Source organism: Lithobates pipiens, unplaced genomic scaffold, assembly GCF_037356315.1.
Source record: "Lithobates pipiens isolate NorthernLeopardFrog02 unplaced genomic scaffold, aLitPip1_a1.2 Scaffold_30, whole genome shotgun sequence".
Lineage (NCBI taxonomy): Eukaryota > Metazoa > Chordata > Amphibia > Anura > Ranidae > Lithobates > Lithobates pipiens.
The window spans coordinates 86,257,634-86,275,934 of record NW_027507791.1 but is presented as its reverse complement, the minus strand read 5'-3'; the positions used below and the strand labels follow the sequence as shown (position 1 = coordinate 86,275,934).

General features: G+C 43.9%; 1 protein-coding gene across 2 annotated transcripts in view; it reads left to right on the top strand.

Moving 5' to 3' along the window:
• Positions 1–18,301, top strand: part of MIDEAS (mitotic deacetylase associated SANT domain protein) — a 137,258-nt gene that overhangs the window by 76,911 nt on the left and 42,046 nt on the right. For both annotated transcript variants that reach the window (XM_077464548.1, XM_077464547.1), the window contains exon 2: positions 12,992–14,538. In XM_077464548.1, coding sequence (XP_077320674.1) covers positions 13,150–14,538 — 1,389 coding nt within the window. In that variant the 5' untranslated portion in view covers positions 12,992–13,149. The remainder of the gene's footprint in view (positions 1–12,991; positions 14,539–18,301) is intronic.

Sequence of the window (18,301 nt, the reverse complement as noted above, 5' to 3'; positions counted from 1 at the left end):
AAGTCAGAGAACATGGTCAACAGATAAGAAGGTTGTGGCCAATACATAAGCAGTAGCCAGTTCTCGGGGAAGGGCATTCAACATGTGGTCCTGGGCTGTTCATGTCATTTCTGATCCAGTCAGTGCTGTCTGATCTTTATGGCCTTATTTTTTTTTTCTAACCATTGCCAAGAACGTGGACCCTGGCTGGTTGCCGTGACCTGGCGCTCAGTTGCACATGTATTAGATGTAAGGCCGGCCATACACAGTTTGAATCTTGGCCAGTTCAGCAGGGACTGCCCGAGATTTGAACTGTTAATCGATAGATCAACTTTGGTACAACCAGCCTGGGTTGCCTTGGAGTATATTTAGTAAGCATGGATGTAAATGTGATATTTGGCTAGTGTCTCCATCCATTGTCATGTGCTCTCCCGGCAGAGGAGAGGCATTCAAATATAAAAAATAAATAAATGCCACAGTGCCAAAGTTAGCAGATGCCACATGTGCACTGTTACTACAAGATGTGGGCTCTGTAGTTGGGGAGTGTCTGACGGGCATGAGCAATATGCAATGTGTGTTCAGCTTTCTTCTCCAAGACAAACCTCTATACATTTAGAGGTGCATTCATAGGATAGAATGTATTCTTTATTTAATTTATTCTTAGAGCATCAACATATTCCAGAGCGCTGTACAATGAAAACTGAACCAATCGCATAAACCTATGCCCTTAAAATTCCCTTGTGACCAGTTGTCCAAGGAAGACCGATTCACAGATGGCAATAAAAAAAGCTGACGCACATCTTCTTTTCAGTTTTATGTGAATGGAGTAATATTTCTGGATATTTTATTTTCTCCAGGTTAACTTTTATTTGTGCATAAAGAATAGAGTGAATCAGGAAAGTACTGCATTATGTCCACTAGACAGCGAAAATGTTCAGAGCAAACAAATATTATGGTCACCAGCTCCATTCCCTGGCCACAATGCAGTATTTTGGCCCATTCTCTTTTTCAAACTAGCTCAAGCTCTGTCAGATTGGATGGAGAGCATCTTTGAACAGCAATTTTCAACTTTTTCCACAGATTCTCAATTGGATTTGGGTCTGGATTTTGGGCCATTCTAACACATGAATATGCTTTGATCTAAAACTTTCCATTGTAGCTTTGGCTGTATGTTTAGGGTTGTTGTCCTGCTGGAAGGTGAACCTCCGCCCCAGTCTCAAGTCTTTTGTAGACTCTTAACAGGTTTTCTTCTATGATTGCCCTGTGTTTGGCTCCATACATCTTCCCATCAACTGACCAGCTTATCTGTCCCCGCTGAAAAAAAATCATCTCCACATCATGATGATGCCACCACCATGTTTTACGGCGGGGATGGTGTGTTCGGGGTAATGTGCAGTGTTTTACGCCAGACACGTAGCATTTGCCTTTTAGGCCAAGAAGTTCATTTTTGGTCTGCTCTGACCTGATGGTAGGAAAGTGACCCAGCTTGAAAGAGGCCTTGAAAAGTTATGGGCAAACCTGACCGTGCAAGATCTTCTCGTCCCAGGATTCACTACGAGTATAGGTTATTACCAACTTTTGTACCTACCAGATATCTTCAGAAAAACCTGGTTTAGGTTGCACTTAAGATAAACTCACACGAGAACAGACTGGGGCGTGTTGAGGGCCTTAGCGGATGCCCACATCTGTCAGGTTTGCCCATAACTTTTCAAGGCTTCTCTTTCAAGCTGGGCCACTTTCCTACCTTCGAGTACTTCTTAGGCCTCTTGCACACGGGACTGTCTAGCTGCTGTGTGACCCTCCAGGGGTGTTAGTGCCTCCAGGAGGCACAGGTGTAGTGTCAAGCCCCATTGCAGGCAGCCTGCCAAAGTTTATGGTGCGCTGGACAGAGCGGTACTTGGTAGACCGGATCATCTGCATTCATCCCTGAACTTATAGTGCCCTAAACACAACGCCTCTTGGTACAGTGTTAATTTCGAGCTACAACCTGCCATAGACAATGCCAGGCTGCAGGCAGTGGGGCTGGGCGCTGCCATAGACTGACAGGCTGCTGAATGCTGCTCCTGTGCCCCTGAGCACACTAATACACCAGGATGAATGCACAGCCGCTAGACCATCCCATTTATAAGGGACCTTAAAGTATACCTGAAGGCAAAAGTTTTTTTTTTTTTTGGATTGGAGAGGGCCTGGACCCTTCGATATGATGCTCTGCACACATATGGGATCCGGTAGACCCGTATTTGTTGCACTGTGTTTGTGTGCCTATCTTAGTTTACATAAAACTTTCTCTATCATCTTTGTTTTGCTTTGCCTCAAAAATGTAAGCAGGACTAGAACATTTCTCCAGTTGTTTATGTTTGTCTCCTGCTCGTTTTGTGCTGTTTTGTTTGTGCGGTCAGCCCATAATTACATTGTAGCTGATATGGCTTCATTCTATGTTGCAAGCTGTTGGCCCGCATGCAAGTTCTAAAGATTCCTTTCTGTATCCAGTTCTCTCATCTTTCTACAAAAAGTGAAGAGTTACTCTACTGTGACTTACCAAAAATAAAGCTGTTCTTTGGCTGCTCTGTCATGGAAATGGTGACCGTCCTGGCTGCGGCCTGCCTCTCCTTTACTGTAGTCTGCTCACTATAAGTTGCATTACTGACTAATAGTAAGGAGCATGAGGTTGGGGAAAGCAGCCCAGGGTCAGCAACAGGGCAGCTGGTTGCTATTTCAGTGACTAAGCTTCCTGGGATTTGGGGGGGGGGGTCCCAAAATTAGCTCCTTTTGGAGAAAGGCTTAGGTAGCCAAATACCTGGCTTTATTGATCTAATAGGTTTGTTCCCAATGGTTGGGAAAAGAAATCTCAGCCTAACAAGGTAGTTGGTAAAGTTGCATGTGCTGCAGTGAGTGTACAGATTTAAAAACAATTGCTAGTAGGTCTTTACAGGAGTTTTTCAGCAGATGCAACTTATTGAGGGGTCTTCAATTAAAAGATTCTACCTGCTACAAAATTTTCGTTTTCAAAGTTTACTTAGTCTTTAGGTCTTGTACCGTATCGCGGTGGAACATTTTTCAGAGGGCATTTGACAGGTGGTGAGGAGGCCTCCCCCACTGTCTGCTTGAACCCTCAAAATGCCGTGCCACTAAAACGCTGGTGGCTTTTAAGAGTGTTAAAAAACAAAAACATCCTGTGTGGGAGGCCTTACTTGACTTTTTTGAGAGAAATGCATAGGAGGACATTGCTGACTTATTATTTTGAAAATACTGGTTGCCTGGGGCAGAGCCCCTTCCTCAAAGTTGAGTTACTAAGGCCTCATGCACACGAGACGCAGTTAAACGCGCGTTCAGATGCAGTTGGACAGTTTTTTCAACTGCACCTGAACTCATTCAATGTTATCCTATGTGTCCATGCACACAGTCTCGTTTTTTTGCGTTTATATGCAGTTGCGTTTAATCACGTTTTTCCAGAAGCAAAAAAATGCGTTCAGAGACAAAAATTTCTGCGTTTCAGACGCAAAACGGGGCTAAACGCGGCTGAACGCGGCAACCGCGTTTAGCCGCGTTTGCGTTTATATGCGTTTTTAAAGGTGACCTTTTTTTTTACATTAAAAATCTCAAAAATGATTGCAAATGATGAAAAACCATTAGAAAAATATTTTAAACAATTGCAATTGCAAGTGGACAATCCACAACTTGTGGCAAGTGACGTGGCAAGTGGACAATCCACAACTTGTGGCAAGTGACATGGCAGGTGGCAAGTGATGTGGCAAGTGGACAATCCACAACTTGTGGCAAGTGACGTGGCAGGTGAAGTGGCAAGTGACGTGGAAAGTGGACAATAGACAACTTGTGGCAGGTGACGTGGCAAGTGACCTGGCAGGTGACGCGGCAAGTGACTTGGCAGGTGACGTGGCAAGTGGAAAATCAACAACTTGTGGCAGGTGACTGGCATGTGACGTGGCAAGTGGACAATCCATAACTTGTGGCAGGTGACGTGGCAAGTGACGTGGCAAGTGGACAATCCACTTGTGGCAGGTGACGTGGCAGGGGACGTGGCAAGGGACGTGGCAAGTGGACGATCCACAACTTGTGGCAGGTGATGTGGCTGGTGACGTGGCAAGTGGACAATCCACATCTTGTGTCAGGTGACGTGGCAGGTGACGTGGAAAGTGGTGTGGCAAGTGGACAATCCACAACTTGTGGCAGGTGATGTGGCTGGTGACGTGGTAAGTGGACAATCCACAACTTGTGGCAGATGGCATGGCAGGTGACGTGGAAAGTGGACAATCCACATCTTGTGGCAAGTGACGTGGCAAGTGGACAATCCACATCTTGTGGCAAGTGACGTGGCAGGTGATGTGGCAAGTGGACAATCCACAACTTGTGGCAGGTGACGTGGCAGGTGATGTGGCAAGTGACGTGGCAGCTGACGTGGCAAGTGGACAATCCAAAACTTGTGGCAGGTGACGTGGCAAGTGACGTGGCAGGTGACGTGGCAAGTGATGTGGCAAGTGGACAATCCACAGCTTGTGGCAAGTGACGTGGCAAGTGGACAATCCACAACTTGTGGCAGGTGATGTGGCAGGTGACGTGGCAAGTGAACAATCCACAACTTGTGGCAGGTGACGTGGCAAGTGACGTGACAGGTGAAGTGGCAAGTGACGCGGCAAGTAGACAATCCACAACTTGTGGCAGGTGATGTGGCAAGTGACGTGGCAGGTGATGTGGCAAGTCACGTGGCAAGTGGACAATCCACAACTTGTGGCAGGTGATGTGGCTGGTGACGTGTCAAGTGGACAATCCACAGCTTGTGGCAGGTGGCATGGCAGATGACGTGGAAAGTGGACAATCCACATCTCGTGGCAAGTGACGTGGCAGCTGACGTGGCAAGTGACATGGCAAGTGGACAATCCAAAACTTGTGGCAGGTGACGTGGCAGGTGACGTGGCAAGTGACGTGGCAGGTGACGTGGCAAGTGACGTGGCAAGTGGACAATCCACAACTTGTGGCAGGTGACGTGGCAGGTGACGTGGCAAGTGAACAATCCACAACTTGTGGCAGGTGATGTGGCAAGTGACGTGGCAGGTGATGTGGCAAGTGACGCGGCAAGTAGACAATCCACAACTTGTGGCAGGTGATGTGGCTGGTGACGTGGCAAGTGGACAATCCACAGCTTGTGGCAGGTGGCATGGCAGATGACGTGGAAAGTGGACAATCCACATCTCGTGGCAGGTGATGTGGCAAGTGACGTGGCAAGTGGACAATCCACAATTTGTGGCAGGTGACGTGGCAGGTGATGTGGCAAGTGGACAATCCCCAACTTGTGGCAAGTGACGTGGTAAGTGGACAATCCACAACTTGTGGCAGGTGCCGTGGCAAGTGACACGGCAAATGCAAGTGTACAACTGCTCTCTATGCTGCTGCTGCTCACTCTGATCAAAATAGCAGAAATAGTTAAAAAAAATGCTTTGAGAGCTTGGGGAGGGTCTACATGATGTTATCTTTATAAACGCGTCTAAACGCGTCTAAACGCGACATGCAAACGCGGCAAAACGCGCGTTTCTAAACGCGCGTTTCAGCTTTTTTTTGACAGAGGTTTCATCTGCGTCTCGTGTGCATGAGGCCTAAGCCAGAACAAGTTTGAAAATACGAACTTCTGACAATAGTGTGTACTTGTCTCAAATAAAGGGTTACTAAACCCAGGACACTCCATTCACTATATTTGGTCTCCCACAGTACACAGAACATCGAAATACAATTATTTTAGTAGATATAAACTGATAAATACCTTTTCTCCTCATCAGTTAGGGCAGTCTTGTGACTTCTATCGATGTCTGGTTAAAGCTTGTAGGAAGAGTTTTGATTTTCCTATGAGAATGCAGGAACCCTGTCTGTCTGGACAGTGCTGATTGGTCCTGTGCTGATCACATGCAAAAATAAAAAGCAATACCAAACTGAGCATGTGTAGCTTTCCCCCAAGGCGCTCTGTTCTTTCAGCAGATGGAATGGGACTGTGGAAGAAGAGGAAGATCAGAGAAGACCAGATCACACAATGCAGAGCATTAACCCCTTAGCTCCCACAGTAAATATAACAAGCATGCTTGACTGCATATACAGGCTGATTTTACTGTTGTGGGTTTAGTAACACTTAAGAACATTATGTGTCATTTTTGTCTGCTGCTTCATTCCTCCATCAGCATTAGGCGCCTTTCACACATGTGGTCCATTTTTTCATCCATGCGTTGACAAGTGAAAAACGGACATCAATGTATCTCTATGGAAAAACGCATGTAAATGGATGATCATCCATTTACATCTGCATCTGTCAGTATCCGTTTAGAAAGAAAAAAAAAAAATCGAAGCTCTATTTTCCTGTAAAAAATAAAATAAAAAAAATGGATCACATAGAAAAACAAATGTAACCTGACACTTGTTTTTTTCATTAGTTTTTGCATTGGTAATAGATGTAAGAAAAAAAATTAGAAACTGATAAGCAGCTGATGAAAAACTGATAACCTAATGAAAACTTAACCAGTTCCCGACCGGCCAATGACTACGTCGGCAGAATGGCACAGGCAGGCAAACTGGTGTACAGGTACGTCCCGCCCTGCCATTGGGTGCATGCCGCTGGCGGCGCTTGCGTGCTGGTCGGTACCCCTGTGAGTCCGGTCGCGGGTCCCGCGGACTCGATCGCCCCGGCATACCAACGATCATTTCACAGAGAAGGAGAACGGGGAGATGCCGTTGTAAACAGCATCTCCCCGTTCTGCCTAGCAACAAGTGACACTGATCTCTGCTTCCTGTGATTGGAGCAGAGATCAGTGTTCACTAACACACAGCCCAGCCCCCCACAGTTAGTAACACGCCCCTAGGACACACTTAACTCCTACACTGCCACCCCCTGGTTAACCCCTTCACTGCCAGTGTCATTTACACAGCAATTGGTGTATTTGTATAGCGCAGATTGCAGTATAAATGACAATGGTCCCAAAAATGTGTCAAAAATGTCCGATGAGTCTGCCATAATGTCACAGTCACAATAAAAATCGCTGATCGCCGCCATTGCTAGTAAAAAAAAATATATTACAAAAAATTCCATAAAACTATCCTCTATTTTGTAAATGCTATAAATTTTGGACAAACCAATCGCTTATTGCGATTTTTTTTTTTTTTTTTTTTATTGATTTTTTTTACCAAAAATATGTAGAAGAATACGTATCGGCCTAAACTGAGGGAATTGTGTTTTTTTTATATATTTTTGGGGGATATTTATTATAGCAAAAAGTAAAAAATAATGCGTTTTTTTTCCAAAATTGTTGCTTTTTTTTGTTTATAGCGCAAAAAATAACCACAGGGGTGATCAAATACCACCAAAAAAGAGCTCTATTTGTGGGGGAAAAAATGTGTGGGAGCCACGTCGCACGACCGCGCAATTGTCAGTTAAAGCGATGCAGTGCCAAATCGCAAAAAGTGGTCTGGTCATCGGCCTGCAAAATGGTCCGGTTTGAACGTGGTTAATCAGTTTTTTTCTTTAAAAAGATGTAACTGGACTGATTAAAGGGGCTTTAAAGTGGTTGTAAACCCTTACAAACCACTTTAACCTACAGGTAAGCCTAGATTAAGGCTTACCTGTAGGTCAAGAAATATCTCCTAAACCTACACGGTTTAGGAGATATTTACAAAAAGACAGGCACCGTTGTTTACGGCGCACTGAGTATGCCGCTGCTAATGGCGATATGCTGTTAGTGGCGGCTCCCATGCGCATGCGTGGGAGTGACGTCATCGCTGCACCGGCGCTGTGAGTGGCTGGAGCAGCGATACCCGGAAGAAGATGGACGTTCCGTGCTACAGGGCACAGCGGTGACAACGCTGGCTCCCGTGTCAGGTAAGTGACACATAATGGGCTAATATGCGATGCATAGTGGCCCATTATGCTTTACCTTTGCAGGGAGGCAAAGGGGAAGTAAACCCATTAGGGTTTACTTCCTCTTTAATCATAGCTGACATGTTTTCCTGACACTAAGAGAAAAATAGTGACGGGGGAGGGACCTCCAGCAGATTGACAGCCTCAGCTCTGTTCTTGTGTGCTGTGTGAAAGGGGATGGGTCCCTTCCCTCCAATCAGCTCTCAGAGATCTCCTTACTGAGCTCTGCAGAGTGTAACTTCAGCTCTCAGCTCTCTGCCCCCCCTTTTCTGAACTCTCAGAACAGCTTTTAAATTCTGCACTTTAGTTGTAGAGAAGAAAGGGCTGCAGACAAACAGGTACACATCTCTGTGTATCATCTGAGGTCAGTCACTTCACTGAGTAAGGCTTTGCAACCACTTTAAGGAAGCCTGGAGTTCCACAGAACCCTGAATGAGAATCGCTGGTGTAGGCACTGTTCCTCTAAGAAAGCAAACTAATGATTCCTTTACTAAATATTTATGTGCATTGAGCCAGTTGGCTTAGCACACCATTTCAGCCATGGTGTCCAGGGGGGGCTTGGTGGGCGTCTGGAATTTGTAGCCGGCTCGCTCCCTTGATGCCAAGGAATTTTCTCTCGGACAGTTCAGTTCAAGGACAGAGTTATTTCAGATTTGTTTCTTTTTGTAAAACCGTTTCTACAGCCTGCAGATAAAAAAAAAAAATGCAGTGGTTGCACAAACAAAGCACAACCTCTAGAACACAAGGGCGAGTTACTCGGACTCTCCATAGACTTACAATAACTGTTTACATCTCCGCAGCGCAAGATCCGGGCTGTGCTTGTGCTCTGTTTGGGTTGCTGATTGACAAATACTGCTGTGTTGTTATTCCATTAATAATTAGCAATGAATGCAATCGTTCTGGAGATCCAGCTGTTTCAGGATTCAGCTCTTGCAAAGCAATGGGTGAAGAATGTGACTAAGCCCCAGTGACCCATTTTACAGTAGTATGGACCTCGCCCCATAATGGAGAATCGCACCTCCTTGCTGCTATAACTGGAAAACTGGCTTTACCTTGTTGTGTAAAGAGGGTGTTGGTTATCAGTAGTCTTTTGCATAGGCAAGCCCTGCAATCAATGCAGGTAATGTGTTATTAAAGGATGGATGGGACTGTATGTGTCAGCATGTGCAGGGTAATGCCTTTCATGACATCCTCTGCAATGACAGAGCAATTACAGTACTTCTACCAGTGCGATGAATAATTGATTGATCTGTTCTGTTCTGCTGTCACTATTGTTGAAACAAGGCTTTTTTTTTTTTTTTTTGTTAACCAATCAGACCTTAAATTCATTTTGGGGGATCACCATAGAAACAGAAAAATTCTAATCTTCACAGAATGTTCCTTGGTATTTTTGTTTAACTTGATACAATAGATCAAACAATATGCCAATGTGGGTTTTTTTTTTTTTTTTTTTTTTTTTTGCAAGTTGGGCATTCAAGAAAAGCCTCTTGACCAGCCTTTAACCTTTTTAGCCCAGTGGAATCCCTAAAATACTTTGGTTATTTTGGGTAACCCTTACTAAAACCAATTCTTCAAAAGGGAAATGGGATAAAGGACCCTTACATTGGTGGTTTGTAGAAAAGATGCAACCTTTACAGTGGTGGTCACATTGCCACTCTAACAGCCAGCTAAAAAGACCACTGGTGGTGTTGGCCTAGGAACCATGCAGGCGCCATCAAATGGGAGGTCTATCGGCCACAGCTCAAGGAACCCCCAGCCACTTCTGGAAGAACCTGAGGGTTGTTAATGGCCACTCTTACCTAAAAATAATCAAATGAAAAAATTGAATAACCAAATAGTAGTATGTGAGCTAGGCATAGTTTGATGATGATGAAAGTTTTTATAGGTCAGAACAGAACAATATTCATGAACTTTTTATGGGTTTGAAGTGGTTCTAAAGCCTAAACATTTGTTATCCTAATGCATTTCTTTCAATTAAAATAAAGGCAGTGGGAGTCAGATAAACCTTGTGACGAGGGAGCATGTGGCGGGGCTGAGCTGTCTATGTCCATGGATGCAGGCAGCATGGCTCGGGAGTGAGCCCACGGGTGTGCACCGATGGCAAGCGGCTTGCTTTGGGGGGCAGACCAAGAAGAGGAGGAGTTGGACGCACCGTTGAGGGACCCGAATAGAGGAGCTTTGGAGCTGCTCTGTGCACTTCCATCGTGCAGAACAGGGAGGAATACACCTGTTTGTTATTTTAAAAATAAGGTTTACAATCATTTTAAGAAACTTCCATTGCCGGGATGGTTTCAAATGAGGAGCTGTAGGAGTTAATAACTATAGTCTGTTCAAACCATTAAGCGAGCAATTTTAGAAAGAGGTCAGTGGGGGGCATCCTTTATTTATCCCTCATGACAGATTTCTTTATTAAGGCGCAGGTTTTATTTATTAGTAGTTTGATAACATTAAAATTTTATGTTGATCACTTCTAATTTTAATAGACTAGACTTCAGTCACTGTGGGGAGAACTGTGGATTGTAGATGTAGTATTCACACCAGTGATGAGCATGAAATACTTTACAGCTGAGGAACCATATAAAGTATCCGTGATACAAATTAGTATGTGGACACTGCTGAGGCATTCGCCTTCTTGTAGCCTTAGAGGGTATGTCCTGCCAAAATGGCTCTCCTGGTTTAGGATTCAGTGGGAAAGGCTAGAACCCTTGTCTGGTTTTTACTGCTCTCTGAGGCTCCTTTACAGAGATTAGCCTTCTCTTCCTGCTCTGCTGACAATGGTTTTTAGATAAGAAGTGAAGGGGATAGGCTAGAACCCCTGTAAGATTTTTATTGGTGTCCCTTTTGGATAATTCCACTAACTTTGTCATTGTCAGCTGGACGTGAAGTGTGGGTAAGTTTCTCTGAAGGGATCTTGGACTGCGCTTTATTTCTTCACTACTTTATCCAAAACTTAAAAAAAAAAAAAAAAAAAAAGAAAAATAATTTTTCTTTTGACATACACTTCGAGACAGGATATAGATAAGACTAGGATATCGGTATTCATGATGAGAATGTTGGCAGTAATATTTTTTTTTTTAAAAGGAAAGCAGAATTCATCCAAAATGGGAAGTTCCACTTTACCCCCTTCCCCACCAAGGAGCAGGTACCTAATTTTGATAGGTACCCGCTCCCACTTAGGTGATCCGAGCAGAAGTTCACCCCTCCCCTTTGCCCGCAGCCTTCCAGGACACATTGCAGGTTCTAGAAGGCTGCAGGTCCATTCACATCATGCGGAGCGACTCAAGCATGCACAGTGGGAAGCTGACTGTAAAGCCTCAAGGAGTCACACAGCTGGCTTCCCACGCTAGACAAGGTGGCGTTGGGGACCCGAAGACTGGTGAAGAACCTGCCCAGGTGAGGACAGCGGGGGATCTCTGGACAGGTAAGTGTCCTTTTGTTAAATGGCAGCAACTACAGTTATTGTAGCGGCTGACTTTTAATTTTGTTTTGGGAGGAGACAAAGACCCTCTTTCATTAAATGTAATATCTGAGCTACAAAATCTTTTTATCCTAAAACACAAATTTTGCCAAAAACTGAGAGATGAAGAGCCTTGCTATTAATGACAAACTTGGTATAGTAAACGTGTATCTAACTTGGCCACATAATATATTATTAATGCAGTTTCATAGAATGAAGAATACTTCCTATATACGGTGTTTTTTGTGCCTCTAACAGTACATGTGGAAGCAAGTCACATAATGGATCAGATCTGAACCAGATGAAAAGCTAAAATAAATGTACAGGTAGACAGCAATAAAAACCTGATGGGTTCTAAGGCCTCCTTTACACCATCAGATCACGTCTTAGCCCTTGTACACACGGTCGGAGAATCTGTCGGAATGAGTCTTATCGGACCGTGTCGTCAGATAATCCGACTGTGTGTGGTATGCATCGGACTGATTCCGTACGAATCTCCGTCCGACCCAATTTTCCAACATGTTGGAAATATTTCCCGGCCAACTGGGCCGGACGGACCTAATCCGATCATGTGTAGAGCATTTTCATCGCACCAAGTGCCACGCATGCTCAGATCAAATTCATACATCAAAGCTATTGGTTACTAGCCTGAATGTAGTCCCATCATAACGAAATTACGTCATCCCGTTCTGAAAGATCGGATTTTTCGCCAACTTGGCCCGACCGTGTGTATGCAACAGTTTCGGACACAATCCGTCGGACTAAATCCGACGGGCAAAATCCGACGGATTTGGTTGGCAAAATCTCAGACCGTATGTACGTGGGCTTAGAGGTGTTTGATGGGGTGAGAAGGTGATATGTTGCCTCACTGCCTGTTTTAACCCCCTAAATGCTGCACTACTGCGCCACAAGCACATGTATTGCATGCATTTGCTGGGTGGTTGCAGTGCTGCTTCAATACTTTTGCAAGGCACTGTAGTTTATAGTGCGTTGAATGCTTACCCTAATTTCATCTCTAGGCTGTGCTGTCCGTTAACTTGTTGTAGTCAAATGGCGGCAAAACATGTTTTGATTTTACTATCTGATTGATGTTCAAATTAAGGTAACCAAAATGATCAAATCAGAAACCAATTGATTTGCCATAACTTCCCTTACAGTCTATTTTAGACTTTGTTTAGACTGGATTTGTTTGAATCTGCAGGGGCAGAGAATTCTCAATTCTTTTTGCAGCAGTCGGCAGCACTGAGATAATTCGCTCATAAATGTGATCGAATTTCGAGGTTTGCATGGTGAAAACAGAGATGGGGTCGATAACATAGTCGTATCTTCCAACTATCAATCAAATTCCACTTCCCCTTGGCATATCGATGGATTGTGTTGTTGACTATCCATTATTCTTATCAAGAGAGATCGATTGAAAAATAAATCAATCATTTATCAAAGCATGTAGGACCACTTTAATGGCTGAGCACAGACAGAACAAGGTCCTGGATGTGGGGTTCTTGACTGCATTATACTCTTTAATTTTTGAAGGGGGGGGGTAAAAGAATATGAATGATAATATTCAGTGATTTCTCTATATACTTTAATTTTAGATGGACCAATGTCTCTAACTAGAGAATTCATAATGTCTTCATCTCTTTCAGATAACATTCATCGTTCACAGTGAGTAAACAGCTCACAATGCTTTAGAGGACCTCCTAGCCACTCAATCATCTTTCCAAGAAAATTTGACAATCACTCAGTGAATATTCGTTTGGTGGACTTTGGAGACCTCTCCTGATTTGCATGCGTTTTGATTACCATGAATCTGCAGCCTCAACAGAAGGCTTCAAATAAAAGGACAGGAAAAAGGATTACATTTTTTAGCGATCAGCCCAGCCATCATGTCCCCAGCAAGGAGCAGCAGCTAAAGGAACAGCAGTTTTATGGTTCTGTAGCCCGCCTCCCAGTGTCTCAGGCTTCTGACTTTTCAAAATTGGATTCCTTTTCCACAGCTTCCAACAATATGTTGAACACTGTTATGTATACTCAGGAGATCCCTGAAGCCATGAGGCTCAACCAGCAGCAAGTAGTTGGAAAGTGGAATGTGACAGAGCGGGGTGACGCCACATGGCAAGCTCAACAAGCTGGAATGTGGCAGAGAAATGCACCCAGCTATCCTGTTTCCATGGTACATTCTTATTACAACCATCATGAACCAATCAAAAGGGGCCAAGACAAAGGGGTTGGGGTGTCCCAGGTAGACACGTATGGAGATGCAATACAACAGATGATGTCCCAGAAGGCACAGCTTGAACAGCATACATTGGCTCGCCAGCAGGCCCATTTAAACTCCATTTTGCAGGTTCAGCAACAGCAACAGCATCAGCAGCAGCAACAACAGCAGCAGCAGCAACAGCAACAACAGCAGCAACAGCAACAACTTTCCTTGCAACCATTTCAAATGGCATTTGGACATCAGGGTCAGAAACCATCATTGCAGGAAATATTCCATGTTTTTCCTGAGGCACAGTCTAATGTTGCTTATGCCAGTCAGCAAAAGCAGCAGCCCTCTCTTCCTAAAATGCAGCTGTTTGAGAACTTTTACCAAGCACAGCAACAGCAGCAGCAGTCGGCCTATGGTATGCAGCAAGCGATCCCTGTGTCACAGCCTCACCAAGTGGCCCAGCAGAAGATGCATGTGATTAGCCAGCCACAACGTGTCCCCACATCGGAGGAATACATGAAGGCTCTTGAGCAGAGCCAGCAGACTGTTATGCCCAAAACTCAAATCCCCTTGCCACGTCGCTCTCGTAGGCTTTCCAAAGAGGGTGTTCCTCCTTTGCCTACCACAGTAGGTGGACAGTCAAGTGACCCTTACGCTCAGCACCATTATGATCAGGCAGTGCAAAAACAACCAGAAGAACGGTATAGTTACCAGCCTATTTCAAGAGATACACAGATACCTAGCCAAGAAAGTCATTATGGCAATCGCTATGAGCCAAACAAGGCCAGACTACCTCAGAATGGTAGTGCAAGGGAAATTCAGACAACTGCCGAGCAGAATTCTGTGGTGCCTAGTCACCCGGACGGAGCTGGAGCAGTAACCGTGATCCAGACAACGAGGCGAAGACGGCGCATATCGCAGGAAGCTAATTTGTTTACCCTAGCCCAGAAAGCGGTAGAGATTGCAAACATGGAGAACACTAAGGTAAGAAGACTTTGCATATTAAAGAACAAAAAAATAGAGTTGATTTACTAAAACCTGGAGCATGCAAAATCTGGTGCAAAAGACAAAAACTCTACGTATTTAGTAAATGATTCAATTATCTGCTGAAAGTGCCTAATAAATGAGGGTTTAACATAATTTTATTTTGTTTTTATTTTGTTTTTGATACAGCTTTTGGACCAAGTTTACACAGACGTAACTAAGCATACATGTGCGAGGGCCATGTTTGTCCACACAGGTATGCACTGGTGTTCTGTGTATCCCCATTCAGTAGTCTCCTTCATGTAAATTAGGGCACAGAGGATGCACGGGCACAGCCGCTGCTTTCAATTTGAAAGCCATACAGGTTTGCAACCCCAAACGCACACCGTTTGTGTTTGGGGTCGTGCAACCGCACTCACACAAATGTCAAATTGGGAGCTTCAGCTGTGTCCTTGCAGTTGTTGCGGCCCAATTGAGATGAATAGGACTGTCTTACAGGGATTCATGTAAAACATGTGCAACCACGATGGATAAATATGGCCCTCGCACAGACATATGCTTAAAGGCCAAGTTCACCTTCACCTTTTTTTTTCTAAATTCCAGCTCTCCCCTATGTACCAATATAGCATTAATGTACTTTTTTTTGCAAAAATAAAACCTCTTTCCATTTATTCTACACATGCTTCCCTCACCGTCTTCATGGCTGTTTACAAACGCTTCTCCTTTACTTCTGCCTTACTTCCTGGACAGACTTTATGTGATGACACAGGAAAGAGATGCACATGTTTTACATTTATCCCTGTAAGGCAGTCCTATTCATCTCAATTGTGATGCAACAATTGCATGGACACAGCTGAAGCTCCCAATTTGACCTCATTGCCACACACCATGCATCACCTACCCTCAGCTGTTCAACTCCTTCCTGTGTCGTAGTCTGTCCAGGAAGTAAGGCAGAAGTAATGGAGAAGTGTTTTTAAACAGCCATGAAGAAAGTGAGGTAAGCGTGTGTAGAATAAATGGAAAGCTGGTTTATTTTTGCAAAAAGTACATTAATGCTATATTGGTAAATGGGAGCTGGAATTTATAAGAAAAACAAAAGGTGAACTTGGCCTTTAAGTACGACCATATGAATGAAGCTTTAGTGATTATTTTTATTAGATATGTAGCAATATAGGTTGAAAAAAGACACAAGACCATCGAGTTCAACCAATAATATAAAACCTACATAAACTGAACCCTATACTCACAGAAGATCCAGTAGAAGACAACAATCCCTTATAAAGCATGGTCCAGTTTGTTCCAACAGAGAAAAGGAACTCCTCGTTGATACGCCTAGGGCAGTCCAATAGTCCCTGGATCAACTCTCTGGTCTTGAGGATTATTTATAAATGTAATATTCTCTTCTTATAAAAAAATGTGTTACATGTGAGAAGATTTTCTTTTTATCATTTTTTTTTAAGGGGATTTGCCATCTGATGGTGGTCTGAACATTGGGTGTGGCCCTTGTCAGACCAATCAATTGGGCTTTTTATGGATGAGAAACAGCAGCTTCTTGGCTGCTGAGGGTCCCAGCGCTGCTCAGGACTTGTTTTTGGCTCAGTGCAGTGCTGACCTCAGAAACCCATTAAAAGCATCCCATTCCCGCTGTTCAGCATCACTTAGACCAGCAAATGAGTTTTCCAAGTTCTTTCTGAAACTCCGTAACAAGCGTCTGCTGTATGACCAATTCATGTATGTACCATCTATGTGAGTATTTACCATTATGTGTACTATATGATAGTTATGATCTTCAGAATTACAGCAAGTGATGTATGATAATATATTGCATTGCTCTGAATTCAGTAGATGTTTCCAGCATTTTTTTCCCATGTAAATGACATTGTTTTGCAAGTCAGCCAACATCTTTTTTTCAATAAGTGGACTGCAGAAAGCCGCCTGTTTTCATGAATTGCACTTTTCTGACATACAAGTCATTACTCAGATTTTATGTAGGACATTTTTACTGTATTTGGAGAAACACTTTTAACACAATTTCCTCCACTATGTACTAAATATAGTTGCCTTTTATAACTCTGAGAAAATATTCCCTGGGTGACCGTAATGAAAATGTCATGGATAAATGGAATTAGAGATGATGGAAATCAGGAGCTGGTGACGTCCCTGTTTTGGGCTGTTGTGCCCATTTTCATTTTACCCATCTACGCTCCACACACATCAGTGTTGGCTTAAACTTGAAAATTGCTTTACTCCATCTGTATCAGACCTAGTTGGGTTGATGTTACTCGGGTGATGTAGCGCTTTTTTTTTTTTTTGCTTTTTTTTTTTTTTTTTTGCTTTTTTTTTTTGTAGCGCTTCTTTAAAGGACCAGTTCACCCAAAACTGGTATGTCAGGTTTTGGTAGATGTTGCGGTCAAATTACTTGGCTGTTTTTTTAATCACTTTTGGTGAGATATCTTTGTTATCTGTTCCTGGGTCTGCGCACAAGATGTGGCTTTAACATACAAATTCTCCACTCCAAGCCGCTTCACCTCACTGACACTTCAAATCCGGGTGCTGGGGGGTTACATGAGCCCACTCAACTCACAGACCAAATGCTAAGAAGAAAGCACAAGGGGATCACTGGTGTCCACATTGGGAAAGATATCCACAAGCCTCAAAGGATGGGGCTGTCCTAGAGAAGGGCTCTTGATGTCAAGCTTGTGGATAGCCTGCTGTGGCTTTGTAGCACTAGGTAAATCTGGTGGTTTAGGCCCCTATCAGATGGAGCAGAATTCGTCACGAGGATCTGCCTGCTCAGCGGGGGATCTCTCCTCTTATCCCCACTGAGCAGGCAGGTGACAGATCCATGTCCGCTCTGCTATCCCATCAGTGGTTTGCTGGATGTTGGGACGTGGTGCTGTTTGTTTTGAAAGCTCTGGTTTAAGTTGATATCATCCCTTCTATAATAGAGCCTCTTTTAATGCCTTGGTTGAGTATCATTGGCAATATTCAGGATCTCTCCACTCTCAGCCCCAGCAAATCCTCCTGGGCACTCCCTTTCTGTGGGATGTGGAGGGAGCCGAAAGTCGGCTCCCTGGGAGATATAAATACTACAGTTTCCACTGATATATGTATTCCTCTTTTTTTTTTTTTAAACGTAATATGATGGAATTTTAAGTTCACCCTGTCACCAAAATATATATATATAGAGAGAGAGAGATCTTCAATATTCACCCCTGAAGGAGAAAACTACTCTGAAACGCGTTGGATGCAATAGGATCACATGTGTCTTTTCAGAATATGGTGACAATGTTATGAACTGGTAACAGGTTCTATATTCATGTGCATATTTTAGCGTCTATGTTTAAATATTAATATTTTTTTCTTATTGCAATACTCTCAATACTCTTTCATTTTAACTCTGCGTGCCTTTAAAGTCCGCCATGGGGTATTTTCTTCTGTTGCAGAGCAGACATGAACAGCCTGCTGTTCTCTGTGGTGCTTTTGGATGGAAACGGACTGCTAATTTTCCATCCAACTGTCATCCAATCCACCAGACGGATGAATAGAGTACAATGGGTGGTCCGTTGGGGTCCGTCTGAAAACAGGCAGACAGGCAGACCAGAGCTGTCCGCTGGTGTGAAAGGGGCTAAAAAAGTAAAGTTCAACTTCAGGAACATGTTACATGTGCCACCTATTTCTAGGGTGGAACATATAACATGTCCCGGCTTCTGCAGTGGCTCGGCGATCTGAGCGCTCTGTGTGTGACGGCAGTACTGGGCTG